The following is a 16,620-nucleotide window of genomic DNA, read 5'->3' as shown; positions in this document are numbered from 1 at the left end:
AAGAGCTGCTCTGAGCACCCAGGGCTTCTCTCCTTCAACCCAAGCCCCTCCAACTGACCCCTGCCTCCTGACCTCTGATCTCACCTGCTCTGTCCTCCTCTCCTTAAAAGGCTGAGAAAACCCCAATCTCCCCACTGCTATAGCTGTGGGTACAGATGCTGTGCTGCCGCTGACTGCAAAGGCCCTGTGGGGGCTCAGTTTCAAGCCCCTCCTGACCCACCATGGCACGACGGCTGCAGGATGAGCTGTCGGCCTTCTTCTTCGAGTATGACACTCCCCGCATGGTGCTGGTGCGCAACAAGAAGGTGGGCGTCATCTTCCGGCTGATCCAGCTGGTGGTTCTGGTCTATGTCATCGGGTGAGTCTGGGTCCCCTCCTCACCACCCTTGCGTACCAATCCCCAACCTGGATCTGTCCTCTGAGCTCTGGGGGTACCAAGGAGCCCCTCACTGTCTACATGCACTGGGTGGATCCTCCTGATCAACCCCCACGCTATTTTGAGGAAATAGAAAACCCTGTTAACCCATTGTCAAGATGGGAACACTGAGGCAAGAGGGACATCTTACCCTGGGTGCATGGTGAACAAGAAGCAATGTCACCATAAGAATGAGATTGTAAATGATCCCTTCAAGTGGTGAGTGGTGCTCACTGCAGAGCCCCTTCCTCCTCTGACCTCTCACAAACCCACAGCTAATGAGCTAAATGAGCAACACCTCATTTTATGAACCAGAAGACAGGCTCTGCCCCCATCTCCCCTATTTAAATGAGGGATAATCTGGGGTTTCTGAGACCCTGGGAGCTAAGAGACCCTTGGGTTCTGAACACTTGGTACCTGGATGGTGGCATGAAGCAGGAGATGGCTCTGTTCTCAAGTAAGGCACCTCCTTCCTGGATACCTTTGAACCTGTACAGGAGCAGAGAAGCACAAGTGTCCTTTGGCCTTCTGGCTAGCCTGGAAACCATGCAAAGGCCATATTTTAAAATTCAGTCTGGTTGTCCTGAGCCAACAGGCCTGACAGGGTCTTGCATGTGCATACATGTTGCATGGCTAACGTGTGTATGCCATGTGGATGTACCTGTGTCCTGCCCAGAGCTCTTTGTCTATGCACGTGCCCCATGTGTCTGAACATGTACACAATAGGTGTGGCTGCTGATGCATTCCTCTGATTGGTTGACCACACATGTGTGCACTGGGGTGTACATGCATATGGTTGTGTTCCTGTCTGGCTTGTATTTGGGGTCACTAGGTGCCTGAGGTGTTATGTGGGGGTGGACAATCATATCTACTCACAGTCATGCTGAAGAGGGCCCTTAGAGATCCCAGGGTCACTAAAAGGGATTCAGGCCCTGATGAGAGCCTGGTCACCCAGCAGCCCCAGACTGACTGAGATTTGGTTCTGAGGGCTCTGCGGATTCCCATTTTGAGGACTAGAGTTGACCAGGAGCCCAAAGAATTCCCATGTAACCCTGGCCACTCCAGAGTATCTAGTACCTAGAAGAGCCTTTCTCCTGCCCATCCCATCCCCTGAGGCTCAGAGCTGGTCAGAGCTATTTCTGTTGTTTCTTAGTCTCTGCCTCTCTCTTGTTCACAAACCAATTTGCCATCTATGGCGTTGGTTAAGCTTATGAGGGAAATTGAGGTCTAGAGGGGAGCAATGGAGTTTCCAGGTCACAAAGCAAGTCTGCCACAAGAACCAGGCTGAGCCCTGGGCCTTTGCTGTTCCCTCCCTTCCCACCACAACATTTCTGGGGAACTCTCTAATGGGCACTGATGGCCACATGCCAAACACAAAAGGAGCCAAAAAGTCCACCATTAACTTCTTTCTAGCATTTCCGAGAAAAAAAAAAAAATGCTACTCAAGTCCAGCTGTCCCCTCACTTGGGGAGGCCTGAAAATTGTCCTTACACGGGTTCTGTTTTCATATCTGTGGCTGTGAGCAGCTCCTGGCTGTCTTGCGTGTTGGTCACAGAGTTTCAGAGCGGAAGGGACAGTCCACCTATCCCACACCCTGCTTCAGGATGGGCCCCAACTGCCCTCCCAGCTCTGATACATTCCTCCAGTGATAGAAATCTCACCTCCGTCCTTCTCTTCTTCCTGCCCAGGACAGCCCATCAGTTTTCAGATGGATGTCACCCTTGTCGGTGTGTGGGATGAGAGTATCAGAGGTGAGGGACACAGTTGGTCTTATTATTCCTAAGTCACATGACAGACCAAAGGCAAGGTGTGCCAGGCTCCCAAACCCAGGCTTTTCCTGGGGCTCTTGCTATATCCAGCTGTGGCACCTGTTGTCTCTGTCGCCCTCATCTGGCCACTGCCTGATACTGCACTGATCCCTGCAGCTGGGAGCTCCCAGTTGCAGACTGACTGACTCAAGGAGCCAACCTTGGCATCTCAGGCCTCAGTTTCTGCATTGTTATATGAGATGGGGGTTGGAAGGGTCCATTTACTCTTCCTTGAGGAGGGAGGGGTCTTGCTCTAAGGACATTCCTCTTTCCTACATGTCCATCTGCCTGGTCCTGTAGGTACTACATAAGGTGAAGGTGGATGGGAGGACAAGTGTTAGAGCACAGCTTAGATGAAGGAGGCTCTGAGACTTAGGAAGACAGTCAGAGAGGCTGAGGTGCAAATACATGGAACAGGTTTGAAGGGGAGAAACTGAGGCTATGGTGTCTAGTGGTCATGCTCTTCCTGGAAGTCCAAGGCAAGTGGGGGAAGAAGAGGCTCTAGAAGACAGAGCCTGTGTTGGCCCAGATCAAGGTGATGACACAAGTGGAATGTTCTGATTGGAGGGGTCTGGTTGTGAGACAGCCTAGTCCAGGCCCTCCTGTGGGGACACAGAGGGGGCAGGAGGAGCCAGCTATGCAGGGGAGTTCACCTCAGCCAGCTGAATTTTTGTTTGGTGACTGGAACTTTTCATTAAGACTGACTTCAAACTCCACGATAGTCACCCTTTTAATTAACTTGTCTTTTATTTAGTTGGTGCTAGGGATTGGACCCAGGACCTTGTGCATACTAAACACACTCTTCACAACTGAGTTATATCTTCACCTTCATTTATTTATTTATTTATTTATTTATTTATTTTTTATTTATTTATTTACTTGTTTATTTATTTTTGATCTTTTTGAGACAGGTTTCCCTGTAGCCTCAGCTGGCCTGGAACTCACTATGTAGACCAGGCTGGCCTTGAACTCACAGAGATCGCCTGCCTCTGCCTCCCGAGTGCTGGGATTAAAGGCACATGCCACCATACCTGCCTATCTTCATCCCTTTTAAAAAATACAATTCTGGCTAGACATAATGGCTCTCCATTTAATCCCAGCACTCAGGAGGCAGAAACAGACAGATCTCTATGAGATCGAGTCCAGCCTGGTCTACATAGCGAGTTCTAGGACAGCTGGGGCTACACAGACTCTCTATCTATCTATCTATCTATCTATCTATCTATCTATCTATCTATCTATCTATCTAATCTGCTCAGACACTGTGAGTGGTACATATCCATAATCCCAGCACTCAGAAGTCTGAGACAGGAAGATCATGAATTCAGGATTAGCCTGGGCTACATAATGAGTTCTAAACTAACCTGAACTACAGGATGAGATTGTCTCAAAAGAAACAAATCAACAAAACTTCACATTTTGGAGGTTGTATTTACGAAGTTGTATAATCACCACTTCTAGCTAATTTCAAGACCTTTTCATCACTCCTTCTCACAGACTGCCTTACTTCTTCTGGGCATTTCCTATAACTAGAACCATACACCATGTGGCTTTTTATGTCTAGCTTCTTTTGCTCACCATGTTGGTTGTAACGTGTAACAATCCTTTTTATGGCTAAATAATATTCCATGTGTTGATTCATCACATTTTGTTTAGCCATGGATCTGTGGTTGGACATTTTAGGTTGTTTCCACTTTTTGGCTCTTATGAACAATGCGGCCCTGAGTATTTTGGATATATATTTTCTCCCTGGTAGCGGAGTTGTCATGTCAAGTGAAATTACACACTTAATTTTTTTTTTACTTCTGCCTAAATTTTTAAATTTTTTTTTATTTTTTAGAAGATGCACTTCCTTACAGCTTTAACATCCTCAATAACAATTTCCAGAGCAAAGATACATCTCTTTCAAAAGTGGATATAAAATTTTTAGGTTCACAGTTGAATTAATACAGTTATACAATATTGAACTCAGTATAAACCCTGTAAGACATAAAGTTGAATGAGTTTTTAACCTTTGAAAAAGATCTCCATTTCATTTTAAAATATACTGTTTCTTACAGAAAGACTCATTGTTTTTGTGTTATAGCAAAAACATTTAACTTTTTGAGGAACTGCAGAACTGTTTTCCAAATGGTCCCATTACATTTGAGGTACCTGCGAGATATCTGAGGTGTGATGAAGGCAGATGTGAGTCACCAAGTATATTAGTTACCTTTCTCGTTGCTGTGACAAAATGCCCAATAAGAATGACTAAAGATGAAAGGGTTTATTTGGGCTCATGGATTGAAGGTGCAGTCTATCATGACAGGGAAGGTATGGTGGTGAGAGGTGCCCTAGCTGTGGCAGTTTGAGTGTGGGTCAGCTGACCGTGATGTACCTGGAGTCAGCAAGCAGAGAGGCAGATGCTGTGTGCTCCACCTGCTTCCTCCTTTTTATTCAGCCAGGACCCCAGTGCCTGGCGTGGTGCTGTCCAAATTCATGGTGGGTCTCCTCTGCTTGAGTAAACCTCCCTTGAAATTCCTGATAGGGCTGAAGATGTAGTTCAGTCGGTAGAATGTTTGCCTATCCTGAACAGAGCCCTGTGTTCAATCCCAGATACCACATAAACTGGACATGGAGGTGCACTCCTGTAATGCTAGCACTGAGGAGGTGGAAGCAGGAGTTCAAGGTCATTCTCAGCTGCATAGTGCATTGAGGCCAAGCTGGGATACAGGAAACCCAGTCTCACAAAGTTTCCTCTGTCAAACAAATTAGCCTATTACTTTTTAATTTAGCCTCACTTAAGTTCTCAGGATACAGGCAGAATGAAGTCAGATTCTTTGTCAGAATATAACATGAATAGCCCTGCCCAGGGATGGCATGCATGCTTTTAAAACCAGCATTTGGGAGACAGAAGCAGATGGATCTCTGTGAGACTGAGGGCAGTCTAGTCTATATAGAGAGTTCCAGACCAGATGTGAGTAAAGAGAGACCCTGTCTCAAAAAAAACCCAAAAAACAAAAACAAACAAAAACAACAATAAACAAAAATTAATGACCTCTAGCCCAGTTCCCAATAGAGTCCTTGTTCCCTTGTGAAACTTCATGAGCGTGACCTCCATGTCTGCATTTCTGTCAGCATTCTTGTCCCCAAAACTCCTTCCAGAATGACCCATTAAGCTCTGCTCAGTGTTTGAGGGCTTCTCTAGCCTACAGCTCCAAATTCTTCCATAAACCAGTCCCAAAGGCCTAAGGTCTACATGGTCAGGTTTGTCACAGCAGCAGCTCCATTCCTCAGGACCCAAATCTGTGTTAGGCAGGGTTCTCTGCAGGAGCAGAACTGATAGAGTGGATGTATATTATAAAAGGGACTCACTAAATTGACTTGTGTGATAGATATGGCCTGGGTAGTCCAACCATAGCTGTCTGCACACTAGAGAGGTTGAGAACCTGGTGGCTGCTCAGTCCATGAAGCTGGATGCCTCAGCAGTCCCCGTCTGGCACTGAAGGCCTGGAAATTCCCTGGAGAGTCTCTGGTTCTCAGTCCACATTAGACAATAAACTCGAGTCTATGTCAGTGAAGGACGGCAGTGACCATGGCTGCAGTGGCAATAGACACACTCTCAGGAAGACGTGAAGGCAGGCAGGCAGCACTGCTCTTTCCTCAGACCTCTTTATATCCAGACCACCTGTTGGAAGGTGCTGCCCACTCTGAGGATAGGTCCTCCCCACTCAGTTAATCCTCTCTGAAAATGCCTTCACAGACATGCCCAGAGGTGAGTCTCCTAGGTGACACCAGTTGCAATCCAGATGATGATCAGCATTAACCATCACACCGAACAACTGGAGATGTAGTTGATATTGTATAGACTCCTTGAGGGCAGGGTTTTGGGTTTTGCTGACTTCTGTAGCTTAATGTCTAGAGCGGTGCTTGGCCTGTAATATGGGCTTGACATATACATATTTGTTGAGTGAATAAATAAATGTGTAAGATTGAATCTCAGGGACAGACCATGAATGTGGAAGTAGAAATCTGGGGGACAAGTGTGCCTGTGACAATTCACTCAGAGCTAAGAACAGAATCCAGGGCAATGAGGAGGATGGATGTGGAAAAGGGAATTAGTGAAGAAGGCCCAGATGGTAGAAAAGAAGGATTTTCATTTCCATGTGCCTAACTGCATGCCAGTTACTTTGATAATTTCTTGAAAGAGAATTCATAGAACCCTCCCCAGTTACCAAGATGCCTTTGTTTCTGTGGGCCCATGCCAGGCCTTAGTACACGGTGTTGCTAAGTATGTGTTGTATGGGTAGCAGCTAGGAAGAGGGGGGCATTCTCTGTTTCACTGAGCACACTGGGGCTCATAGAGGTTTGTTCTCTATCTTTAAGCCATGCAGCTGGCAAGAGGCAGGGCAAGTACTTAATTAAACCTGGGTCATCCCACTATGTGCCCTTGACCCAGGGAGAAGGGCATCCCTGGGGAGGTAGAAAGACTGACAAGGGTCATTTCTAGAAGGGGAGGGTCTTCTGAAGATGCTAGGGTCTTTAACTTCAGGCCTCCTTGATGGTCTTCCCAGAGTTGTAATCACAAGATCATGTCAAGATATGGCTTTGGAGTGACAGGCCTAGTGCCATGGTCATTCTGTTATTATCAGAACTGAGGTATGAATGCCAGATTTGATATCTGTCTTTGACCTCCAAAACCAGCAACCCTAGAAACAAACACTCTCTGGAAACTATGCATTGGTCCCAACCTAGAGCAGGGGAATGGAGTGGGGCTCCTGGGAGGCATGTGGGCACCGTGCCACTGCACAGGACTAGGGGCAGAATCTTGGGTGGGAGGCCTTCAGCCCAGGCTATGCCCTGCTTGACTTCAGGCTTTTGGGAGGGGTGTGCCCTCAGATCTCAGTTTCCCCACCTGTCCTATGATATATTGATATTGGGTAATGAGAGAAACCAGTTGGGAATGTGAGGATGGAGATGCCGAGACAGAAGGGGCAGTGGCTTCCCTGGCAGGAGGGCTCAGAATGTGCAACAGCCCCCTGCCCCACAGCATCCCCTTCAAGCTGGCATGCAGGGCAGAGGCTTGGCTGTGGAAAGGGACCTAGGGAGAGAGAGCCTCTCTCCCTGACCTGGCTGCCAGCTGGCAAGAATTGTCTTTGGCCTGCCTCGGTTGTTGCTGTCTGGGGCCTGCAGGGGGAAGCAGTGACCGTACTTAGGCTTGGGAAAGGGGTTGTCTCAAGGAGCAGAGAAGCAGAGGGAAGGAGGATTGAGGGAGGAAAGGCCAGTGGTGGGCTGCCCTTTGCCTGGGACAGGGAGATGGCAGCACTTTGGGACTCTGGGACTAGAGCCTGAAGAATCTTGTCCCCAGGCCCGAGCTCTGGGGCACAGGAGCACAGTAGATAGCTTTGAGCTCTGCCTATCCAGGTGAGTTTCTGGTAAGGCAGAGGACGGAGGCAGGAGAGCGCGGCTACCTATAGGCTCTTCCCTGTGGAAGGCTGCATCTACCTGCTCCAACGGGCAACGCACGGACACACACACACACCCTGAATCTACACCAACAGTTTTTCCAAAGGAAGAGGCTGCCTTGAGAGAGAAGTGAGATACAGAAGTTCCAGTTGAAAGCAACAGAAATGAAACTTAAACTGGTTCACAAAGTAAGCGAATTTGTTGGCTCATGCTCCAGCAAAGTCAGGAAGTAGATTTTTCTCTTCAAGTATACTCAGACCTAGCTGGATCCAGAAACTCCAACAACATGGTCAGGAGTCTGCCACTCTCCATCTCCTGGTTCCATCATCCTTGAGGCTGGCTTCATCCTCAGGCTGGTTCATGGAGAAGGCAAAGATGGTTAATGGTAATGTTGGCTTTGTAGCCAGCCTGCTTAGCCACCAAGTACAGAGGAAGTCTCTTTCCTAGTAAATCCCAGAAAAATCCTGTTTTTTTGGCTGATAGCCCTCTGGCCGGGTGGGGATGATTAGCCCCATCACTGCTGCCATGGGAGCAGAGCATTGATTGGCAAGCTTTGGCCATGTGCCTAACCCTGGGACTAGAAGTGCAGTCAGTCCCACTAACCCTTCCAGATCAAAAGTGAGCCACTCACAAAAAAGCCAGGGCTAGGGAGAAGAGTTGCTCTAAGCAACAGGTCACAGTCCCCTATTCTGGCTTCCTTTCCCTTTCTCCTCCTCTTCTCATTCCTGGGAGCTCCATCCAGTATGGCTGAGATGTAATGGCAGATGATGTCTACATAGCCTTTGCTAGGTCCCAGGCCCTATCCTAAGCTTTCTTACATTAACTCAATGTCAACAAGTACTAACATTGTTCCCATTTTATAGATAAAGAAGGAGAGGCTGAAGAACTTACTCCAAATCTCACAGCACTGAAGAGTAGGGCTGGCTGCAAAACCAATCTTCTGAGCAGCCCACAAACTTTGCTGGAAGAAGTTATGTGGAAAGAAAGAGAGCAATGGGAAGGACTAGGGTCAAGAGTTGGCTGCTAGGCCTTAGCAAATGGCTTTTGAAACAGAATTGGGAAGGACGTGCAGTAGGTTTGTGAATCGGTCTCCTCCCTGGCAGAGCTGACAGAGTTCAGGCCCAGGCCAGTAAAAGATGGGCAATGAGGCTGTCCTGCCTCCAGTCTGGGGAGCTGCTGGGGAAGCAGAGTGACTAGAGAGGCATCTAAGGAGAGCAAGAGGAAATTCAGAGCATGGCAGAAAGGGCAGTAGCCCTCACAGCCACTTGTTGTCCTTGAATGCCTGCCCAGCTCTGCCAGAGCCATAACTCCGCTGTCACCCTGGCAGGTGGGTGTTTGTCTATGAGAAGGGATACCAGACCTCAAGTGGCCTCATCAGCAGTGTGTCTGTGAAGCTCAAGGGCCTGGCTGTGACCCAGCTCCAGGGCCTCGGGCCCCAGATCTGGGATGTGGCTGATTATGTCTTCCCTGCACAGGTAAGCTGGCTCAGGAGTGCACTACCCTCCCATAGTCCCTGACTCAGGGATCCTTGAGGGCTCAGTTCAGATCCCTACTCTCTGGGCCTTAGTTTCTCTGATTGTGAGACTAGTCCTTTCACCCCACAGTGACATCATGGGGTGTGGTTTCTGCTGGGTGCTATGTGGGTTCTAGGGGCCTGCTGGGGCAGTGTTTAGATTATTGGGGCTGTTCTCTCAACCCAACCCCACTATCTCCCTGCCCCTCACTTCCAGGGGGACAGCTCCTTCGTGGTCATGACCAATTTCATTGTGACCCCACAGCAGGCTCAAGGCTATTGTGCGGAGGTGAGGATTTCTGTCCCTTTTTGTGAACCCATAGGAGAGATGACATGGACGTGGGATCCCCTTGGGCCTTGGTGGTGATGGTGACAGGCTTTCTACAGCAGCCATGGTGCAATGTTGAACACAGAGTCACACAAAATAACCCTCAGCCATTGCTAATGCCATTGTTGGGCATTGGGCATCCCTACCTCAACCTCCTGTCCCCTGCCCACTGACAACAGCACTCAACAGCCAGTTGTAAACCCATGTGGGTCAAGGACGCTGTGAGCTGAGGTCATCTCACAGAGTCAGAGATTCTGCCCCACAGCTTCTCTAGGGTCTTGGGGGGTAGGAGAGGCTGGGAACTCACTACGAAGCCTGAGGTCAGCAACCCCCCCCCAACCAGAACCCAGAAGGTGGCTTATGCAAGGATGACAGTGGTTGCACTCCTGGAAAAGCAGAAAGAAAGGCCCAGGGTAAGGCCAGACCCTTCCTGCCACCTCCCCGGCCACCTGGCTTGCATGTGCCTTTCTCCTCCCACCAAGCTGTCCTCCATTGAGGGCTGTCTATCCTGCTTTTTCCCTCCTGCCATCCTGGCTCTTAGCTGCCTCGCCTCAAATATCCAGCATAGGGTGGGCACCCAGGGGTCCCTCCCTTGTTGCAGGTATCCGCACAGGCAAGTGTGTGGCCTTCAACAACACTGTGCAGACATGTGAGATCTTTGGCTGGTGTCCTGTGGAGGTGGACGATAAGATCCCAAGGTAATTGATGTCCTTGTTGTGGGGTGCTTCACTAGAGAAGACCACTCAGGCAAAGTTTTGCCAAATGAAAGTCGTTACTGGTCAGGGCCACTACACAAGGGTGTCAGGAACCCAAGTGCATAGCACCGAGCTATCTCCAGGGTAAGCTTTTATATAGTGAAATCATAACCAGGGGTGAAAAACTTAAGTTCCCAAGCTTACAGGTGGAGAATCCCCTTAATAATTTCTATTCTATTAAGTAACAATTACTATTTTGCAGAAGCAAACCAAGCATAACCTACAGAAGCCATAAATCTGTAGTCAGCAGGTACATTCTGGGACACTCTGGCCTGTTCCTAAGACAACCGGGGTCCAGCTGACCCAGACACAAGCATCTGGATCTGGCAAGGATCAATTCCGTCTACTGACCCCACCCTTGCCCTATCCATGTGACCCAAGCCAAAGAGTCCCCCTGATCCAGAGGCCTGTGAGTCCCGCACCATCTGCAGCATGGCTACCCCCCTCCACACACACCAATACATGCTGCAAGAGAATCCATGTGCTCCTCACACATGCCAAGCTCTTCAGGATACATGGGCACTCTTGGGGAGGGATGCTGAGTGAGTGCCTCTCCCCTAGCCCTGCCCTTCTCCATGAGGCAGAGAACTTCACCCTCTTCATCAAGAACAGCATCAGCTTTCCACGATTCAAGGTCAACAGGTTGGTGGGAAAAGTGGGCAGAAACGCAGGTGACTTGCAGCAGATGCAGCTGCCCCTTCCACTTGCAGGTTCCCTCCACTCGGGCTGTTCACACTCAGAGGCAGAAGCCTGGTCAGAGTCCTGGTGGCGGGGGGAGGGGGTGTGCCCAAGGGGCACTCTAGAGTCTTGAGGGTTCCCTAGAGCTGTGGGGCAGAGTGGGCACCCTCCTAAATTGGCACACAACTGTTACCCATCCCGTTCTCACAGGCGCAACCTGGTGGAGGAGGTGAATAGCACTTATATGAAGAAATGTCTATTTCACAAGACCCTGCACCCACTGTGCCCAGTCTTCAGCCTTGGCTATGTGGTGCGAGAGTCAGGCCAGGACTTCCGCAGTCTGGCTGAGAAGGTATGGATGGGATGGGGTGGTGCCAGCAGGGAGAGTCACAATCCTTACTCCCAAACTTGCTTGGTACAGGCTAAGTATGTGCATGGGACTGTCTCCTAGTACCCTCAGTGGGGCTGTGCCTGGACCTGCCTCCAAGATGGAATGGACGTGGACAGATACCATCACCTGGATGTTTGTTGGTGTCTTGCTTTATTTATTTATTTATTTTTATTTTTATTTTATTTTTTTTTCTTGTTGTTTTGAGTCAAGGTCTCCTATGTAGCCTCTGCTGGTCTCAAAATCCCCATCCTTCTGCTTCTGCCTTCTTAACACAGATTGTAGGTGTGTGCACTGAGCTGTACTCCTGGCCCAAAGTATAACTATTGTTTTTGTCATTGTTGTCTTTAAAATTTTTTTATTTATTGTGTATGAGTGTTTTGCCTGCATGTATGTAAGTGCACCTGTGTCATGCAATGCCTTTGGAGGTCAGAAGAGGGCATCGGAGCCCCTGGAACTGGAGTTATAGATGGTTGTTAGCTGCCATGTGGATGCTGTGAATTAAACCTGGGTCCTCTGCAAGAGCAGCCAGTCCTTTAACTGCTGCTTGTTGTCTCCAGCCCCTTGTTGTCTTTTGAGACTATGTCTCACTAGGTAGCCTTGGCTAGCTAGTGTGGAACTCACTATGTAGACAAAGCTGGCCTAAACTTGTAGCAATCCTCCTGTTTCTGCCTCCTGAGCACTGGGATTACAGATATATGCCACCTTGCCCAGCTCCTGCTATGTTTAAGATATTAGGTAAAATGGGGCTGGAGAGATGGCTCAGCAGTTAAAACACTGGTTGTTCCTGCAGAAGACCTGGGTTCAAATCCCAGCACCCACATGGCAGCTAAAAACTGTCCATAACTCCAGTTCCAGGGGATCTGACAGCCTCTTCTGTCCTCCATGGGCATTGCACAACATGGGTGCACTTACCTACAGGCAGGTAATACACACATACACATAAAAAAATAAAAATAATAAATAAAAAAATATTTAAAAAAAAGATATTAGAGCCGGGCGTGGTGGCACACACCTTTAGTCCCAGCACTTGAGAGGCAGAGGCAGGCGGGTTTCTGTGAGTTCAAGGCCAACCTGGTCTACATAGTGAGTTCCAGGCCAGCTGGGGCTATAGGGAGACCCTGTCTCAAAAGGACAAAAAAAAAAAAAAAAGTTATTAGGTAAAAGTCTCCTGGATCCCATTGTGGGAGGCCCTGAGAAATCCCATGCCAGAGATCTTCTTGGTTCTGTGGATTCCAAGACGAACAGTCCCTTTGTAATGATCTAGGAGCTGCTGTTTGAGTTCAAATCCTGCTCTGCCCCTCAACAAGAGCGTGACCTCAGACGGGTCCCTTAAGTTCAGCATGTGTGAGAACTGCTTGTCAGTGAGGACAGGAAAAGCACCATTTTCCTTGGGGTGCTGGGAGAAGCAGATCATGCTCTGCCAGGTATGGGGCAATCCTATGTCCTGTTCTCATCTGGTCCCTACTACATCTGCTCCTGCAGCTGCCTATGTGGGGATGACAAGCAGCCCCTTTTCTGTGTTGACGCCAGCAAGCCCCACTCAGGACACAACTGTGTAAGGCCGATGTTTGCTTTCAAGAACCAGATAGTCCTTAGCTTTTCAGGTAACCAGGTCTGTGGTGGAAGCCAACACAGCCATAGACAGTGGTTAATAGTTCAGGCTTTGGGGTTTGCCTGATTCTGTAGGGGCTTCATGTTTTACCATGTGCCCACCACCCTGTTCCCAGAACCCTCCCTGCCCTTGCCACGTCTGGATCTCTGTTCCAGCTTCCTCGCTGCTGAGTTGCTCAGCTCCTGCTTCTCTGATCACTTCTCTGATCACCTCCCCACTCTTGTCCTGAGGCTTAGCCCACCCACCTGTCTTGTTCCCTGCCTGCTTCATTTCTTAAGTGCTTTCTTCCCATACTTCATGGGTCACTAATTCAAAGGCTGCAACCGTAACTTGAACTATGACTCAGAAACAGTGATGGGTGCCAGATAGCTCTGACCCCACAATCTTGAGGGAGATAGGTCAATATATAATCACATAAAATAAACATATGACAAACCAGGTGTGGTGGCACATGCCTGTAATCCCAGCACAGAGGCATCAGAAACAGGCTGCAGAAGTTCAAGGCCAGACTGGGTTCTCAAAAAAATAAAAACAAGAAACAACCAATGGGGCTAGAGAGATGGCTCAGTGGTTAAGAGCACTGGCTACTCTTGCAGAGGACCTGGATTTGGTTCCCATCCCACACATGGTGGCTAGGGATCAAACTCAGGTTGTCAGGCTTGTGCAGCAAGTGTTTTTACCCACAGAGCCATCTCACTGGCCCAGACAGGAGTCTTTAACCCTGAAAGCCCAGATCTTATGTGCCTATGTCCTTGGCAGGGAGGGGTGGTTGGCATCACCATTGACTGGGAGTGCGACCTAGACTGGCATGTCCGGCACTGCAAACCCATCTACCAGTTCCATGGATTGTATGGGGAGAAAAATCTATCTCCAGGCTTCAATTTCAGGTACCTGCCAAACTCCCACCTATTCCTGGAATCCCATAGGTTGACAAGTGTCCCCAGAGGAGACTAGAGGACCCTGGATGGTCTCCATTCTGTGTGGGTGGACAAACAGGAAGCCAGCAGGAAACAAGATCTTGGAAGCTTGAGTGCCCTGTCCTGGGTCGCTGTCCCCAGGAGATCTAGCCGGCAGGAGTCAGGACAGAGCTGGGCTTGACCCTTCTGGAAGGAAGTGCCAAGTTCCTCCTCTTTAATGCCGGGAGGATGGGGCTACGGTGTCCCTGATGCTCTGGCATCCAAGGTGGTTCTGTCACCTTCTCCTGCTACTTGCCCTTTCTCCAGGTTTGCCAGACACTTTGTACAGAATGGGACCAACCGCCGTCACCTCTTCAAGGTGTTTGGGATTCGCTTTGACATCCTGGTGGATGGGAAGGTGAGTGTCCTGTGCAAATGATGGCAGCCAGGCTACCTTCCTGCTTTGAGGTGTCTGTAGTTACAGGTGACAAGTAGGATGGGGTGGGTTTGTTCCAGAGAGCTGCTTCTAATGACTGTGGGCATGGGTGATGACTGTGGTCAGGCTTTGAGCCACCGATATGCCTCCCCTGCCATCTCCCTGAGTCCAGGAAAGCAGAGCCAAGGACAAAACCCAGATCTACTGACCAGCAGCTGGCTCTCAAGGAGGGTCAGAGCCCTGGGCCATGGGGCACTGGGAATAGTTCAGAGTTGAGGGAGGAAGGTTGGGGAAACCCCTTTGTCCTGGGCTTGAGGTTTTCCAGCTGGTCCCCTTCTGTTGACCCTGCTTTCCTTTGGGCCCTGCCACCAGGCTGGGAAGTTTGACATCATTCCTACCATGACCACCATTGGCTCTGGGATTGGCATCTTTGGGGTGGTAAGTGCTAGGGCCACATGGTTGCTATGCTGGGCTCAGCTGGTCTTCTTCCACATTTAGCAGAACCTCAAAACTTAACCATAGCTGTCTATCATGACTGAGGCAGCAGTTGCCTTCCCCATCACTCTATAGCTTCAGTGTACCTGGGGAAACTGAGGGTCAGAACTAGGACAGGAGAGAGATGGGATGGGGCTGGCTTGGTCCCCTGAGGGGTTATAGTACCTGTCCCATCTCCAGGAAGCAGAGGGCTACTGGCAGGGTTTAGTCAGGACCACTGTCAATAGGGACCACTATGGGACATGGATGGTTCTGTATTGCCCTAGATTCTTATGCTCCATCTGTGTCCCTTCCTGTCCCCAGGCCACAGTTCTCTGTGACCTCTTGTTGCTCTACATCCTGCCCAAGAGGCACTACTACAAGCAGAAAAAGTTCAAGTATGCGGAAGACATGGGGCCAGGGGAGGTAAGTCAACTTCTTGAGCAGAACCCTTCAAAGACCTCAGGCCTGTGTGTCTGGATTGGTGGGGCAGTGCTTCCCTGGCCCTGACTTTATCCTCATATTACACACAGGGTGAACATGACCTCGCGGCCACCAGCTCTACTCTGGGCCTACAGGAGAACATGAGGACCTCTTGACCTCAGCCTTGGGCTCTGGACTTGACCCAGTGCATAGCTTCCAGCAAAGGCTGGCAGCTTCCAGCCGGGTTGGAGGCTGTCCCCAGGGGCTTTTCTGCCAGGCAGACACCAATTTGCCTTCAGTTCAGGGTAGATACAGGCAAGGCTGTGCAATTTGGGGATGTGGTTCCAACTCCACACCCCCAAGGGATCCCCATTCGAGTCTCAGCCACTCTGAGTCCAAAAGGCCCCACATGGCCAGACCCCTCATGTACCTGTACCCTAGCTTTGTGCTTATGGCCCAGGCCCTCTCCATCCCACGCCCTCAACTGCCTAGATCTGTGCTCTTCCACATGGCAGTCACTAGCCACAGGTGACTATTTGAACTTAAATTAACTAAAATGTAATAAAAAGATGCCTCAGTTGAACTAGCTCAGGAGACACATGTGGTCAGTGGCTGCCATACTGGACAGCACAGGGTGTTTTCATTGGAGAAAATTCTGCTGGGGCAGACCCACTGGAGCCCTGCTTCTGCTGGATTACCCTGGGACGGAGGCTCATCAACAGTGTGGATGCCAGGGCATACACCCACCTCCTCAACCGGAAGCATAGATAGCAAATCCCCAGGCCAAGGCTTAAGAATTGCTGTCCTAAAGCTTTTCTGGTCTAGCCATAGCAGCCTCAGCCTTGGGCCAGCACCACCTGGCAGGTGCAGGCACTGAGCAGGGGCTCAAACACCTCCAGCAAGTGTGCAGCATGCTCATGTGCCATACAGGGATTCACACAGCCCTGTGTGCATATTCCCATATGCAATCAGCCCTCCATCCCCACTGTGGGTGGGAACAGCTTGGGTACTGCAAACCCGGCCATCTGAACACACCTACACCCGAAGCAGAGATATGTGGTCCATGCTGTGTTCCCCCCATGGGGAGATGCTCCTTCTCGAGGGAGTCAGGATAGGCCTGCCCATTTAGCCATGGAACCTTACTCAGCTACCTCGGGTGGGGATATAAGCCTGACCAAATCCTGGCTTCTTGCCCATGGCCCAGGCCCAGCTCTCATGGCTTGCCCAGCTTGGCTGAAACATGAGGGCTGAGGAAGCAAGGGGTGGAGTACAATAAAAGAAATGAGGACAAATTTCTTTTCTTCCTTGCTTTCTTTCCAAACCTCTCTGAAGCTCAGTGTGCACAGCAGTGAGATGCATTGCTGGGCTGAGTGGCTGAGATTCTTGTACACCGGCTGGCTCAGTAGGCTCAGGGAGGTCCCTGAGCCCTGTCTCTGTGTATAAGTT

General features: G+C 49.7%; 1 protein-coding gene across 2 annotated transcripts; it reads left to right on the top strand.

Annotated features, from left to right (window-relative positions):
* Positions 1–16,457, top strand: P2rx1 (purinergic receptor P2X 1). Of its 2 annotated transcripts, XM_008855626.2 has the most exons (12): positions 1–358; positions 8,996–9,143; positions 9,399–9,470; positions 9,853–9,922; positions 10,111–10,207; positions 10,826–10,906; positions 11,153–11,294; positions 13,705–13,832; positions 14,169–14,259; positions 14,650–14,715; positions 15,076–15,177; positions 15,285–16,457. In XM_008855626.2, the coding sequence occupies exons 1-12, from the start codon at positions 222–224 to the stop codon at positions 15,348–15,350; spliced, it is 1,200 nt and encodes a 399-aa protein (XP_008853848.1). In that variant the 5' UTR covers positions 1–221; the 3' UTR covers positions 15,351–16,457. The 2 variants fall into 2 exon arrangements, with proteins under 2 accessions (XP_008853848.1, XP_017650475.1); XM_017794986.1 differs by lacking the exon at positions 9,399–9,470.
* Positions 16,458–16,620: the final 163 nt, after the last annotated feature.

Source organism: Nannospalax galili, unplaced genomic scaffold (genome assembly GCF_000622305.1).
Source record: "Nannospalax galili isolate Female #2095 unplaced genomic scaffold, S.galili_v1.0 scaffold888, whole genome shotgun sequence".
NCBI classification, from domain to species: domain Eukaryota; kingdom Metazoa; phylum Chordata; class Mammalia; order Rodentia; family Spalacidae; genus Nannospalax; species Nannospalax galili.
Note: the sequence above shows the minus strand (reverse complement) of the source record. Positions and strands in the feature narration are given on the sequence as shown.

What these genes read in the sequence shown, in the direction of transcription:
- P2rx1 (XM_008855626.2), top strand. Translation starts at nt 222, where the DNA reads ATGGCACGACGGCTGCAGGATGAGCTGTCGGCCTTCTTCTTCGAGTAT. An exon ending in GTGGACGATAAGATCCCAAG is followed by an intron (nt 10,208 to 10,825) that starts GTAATTGATGTC and finishes CCTCTCCCCTAG; the next exon opens with CCCTGCCCTTCTCCATGAGG. An exon ending in TCCGCAGTCTGGCTGAGAAG is followed by an intron (nt 11,295 to 13,704) that starts GTATGGATGGGA and finishes TGTCCTTGGCAG; the next exon opens with GGAGGGGTGGTTGGCATCAC.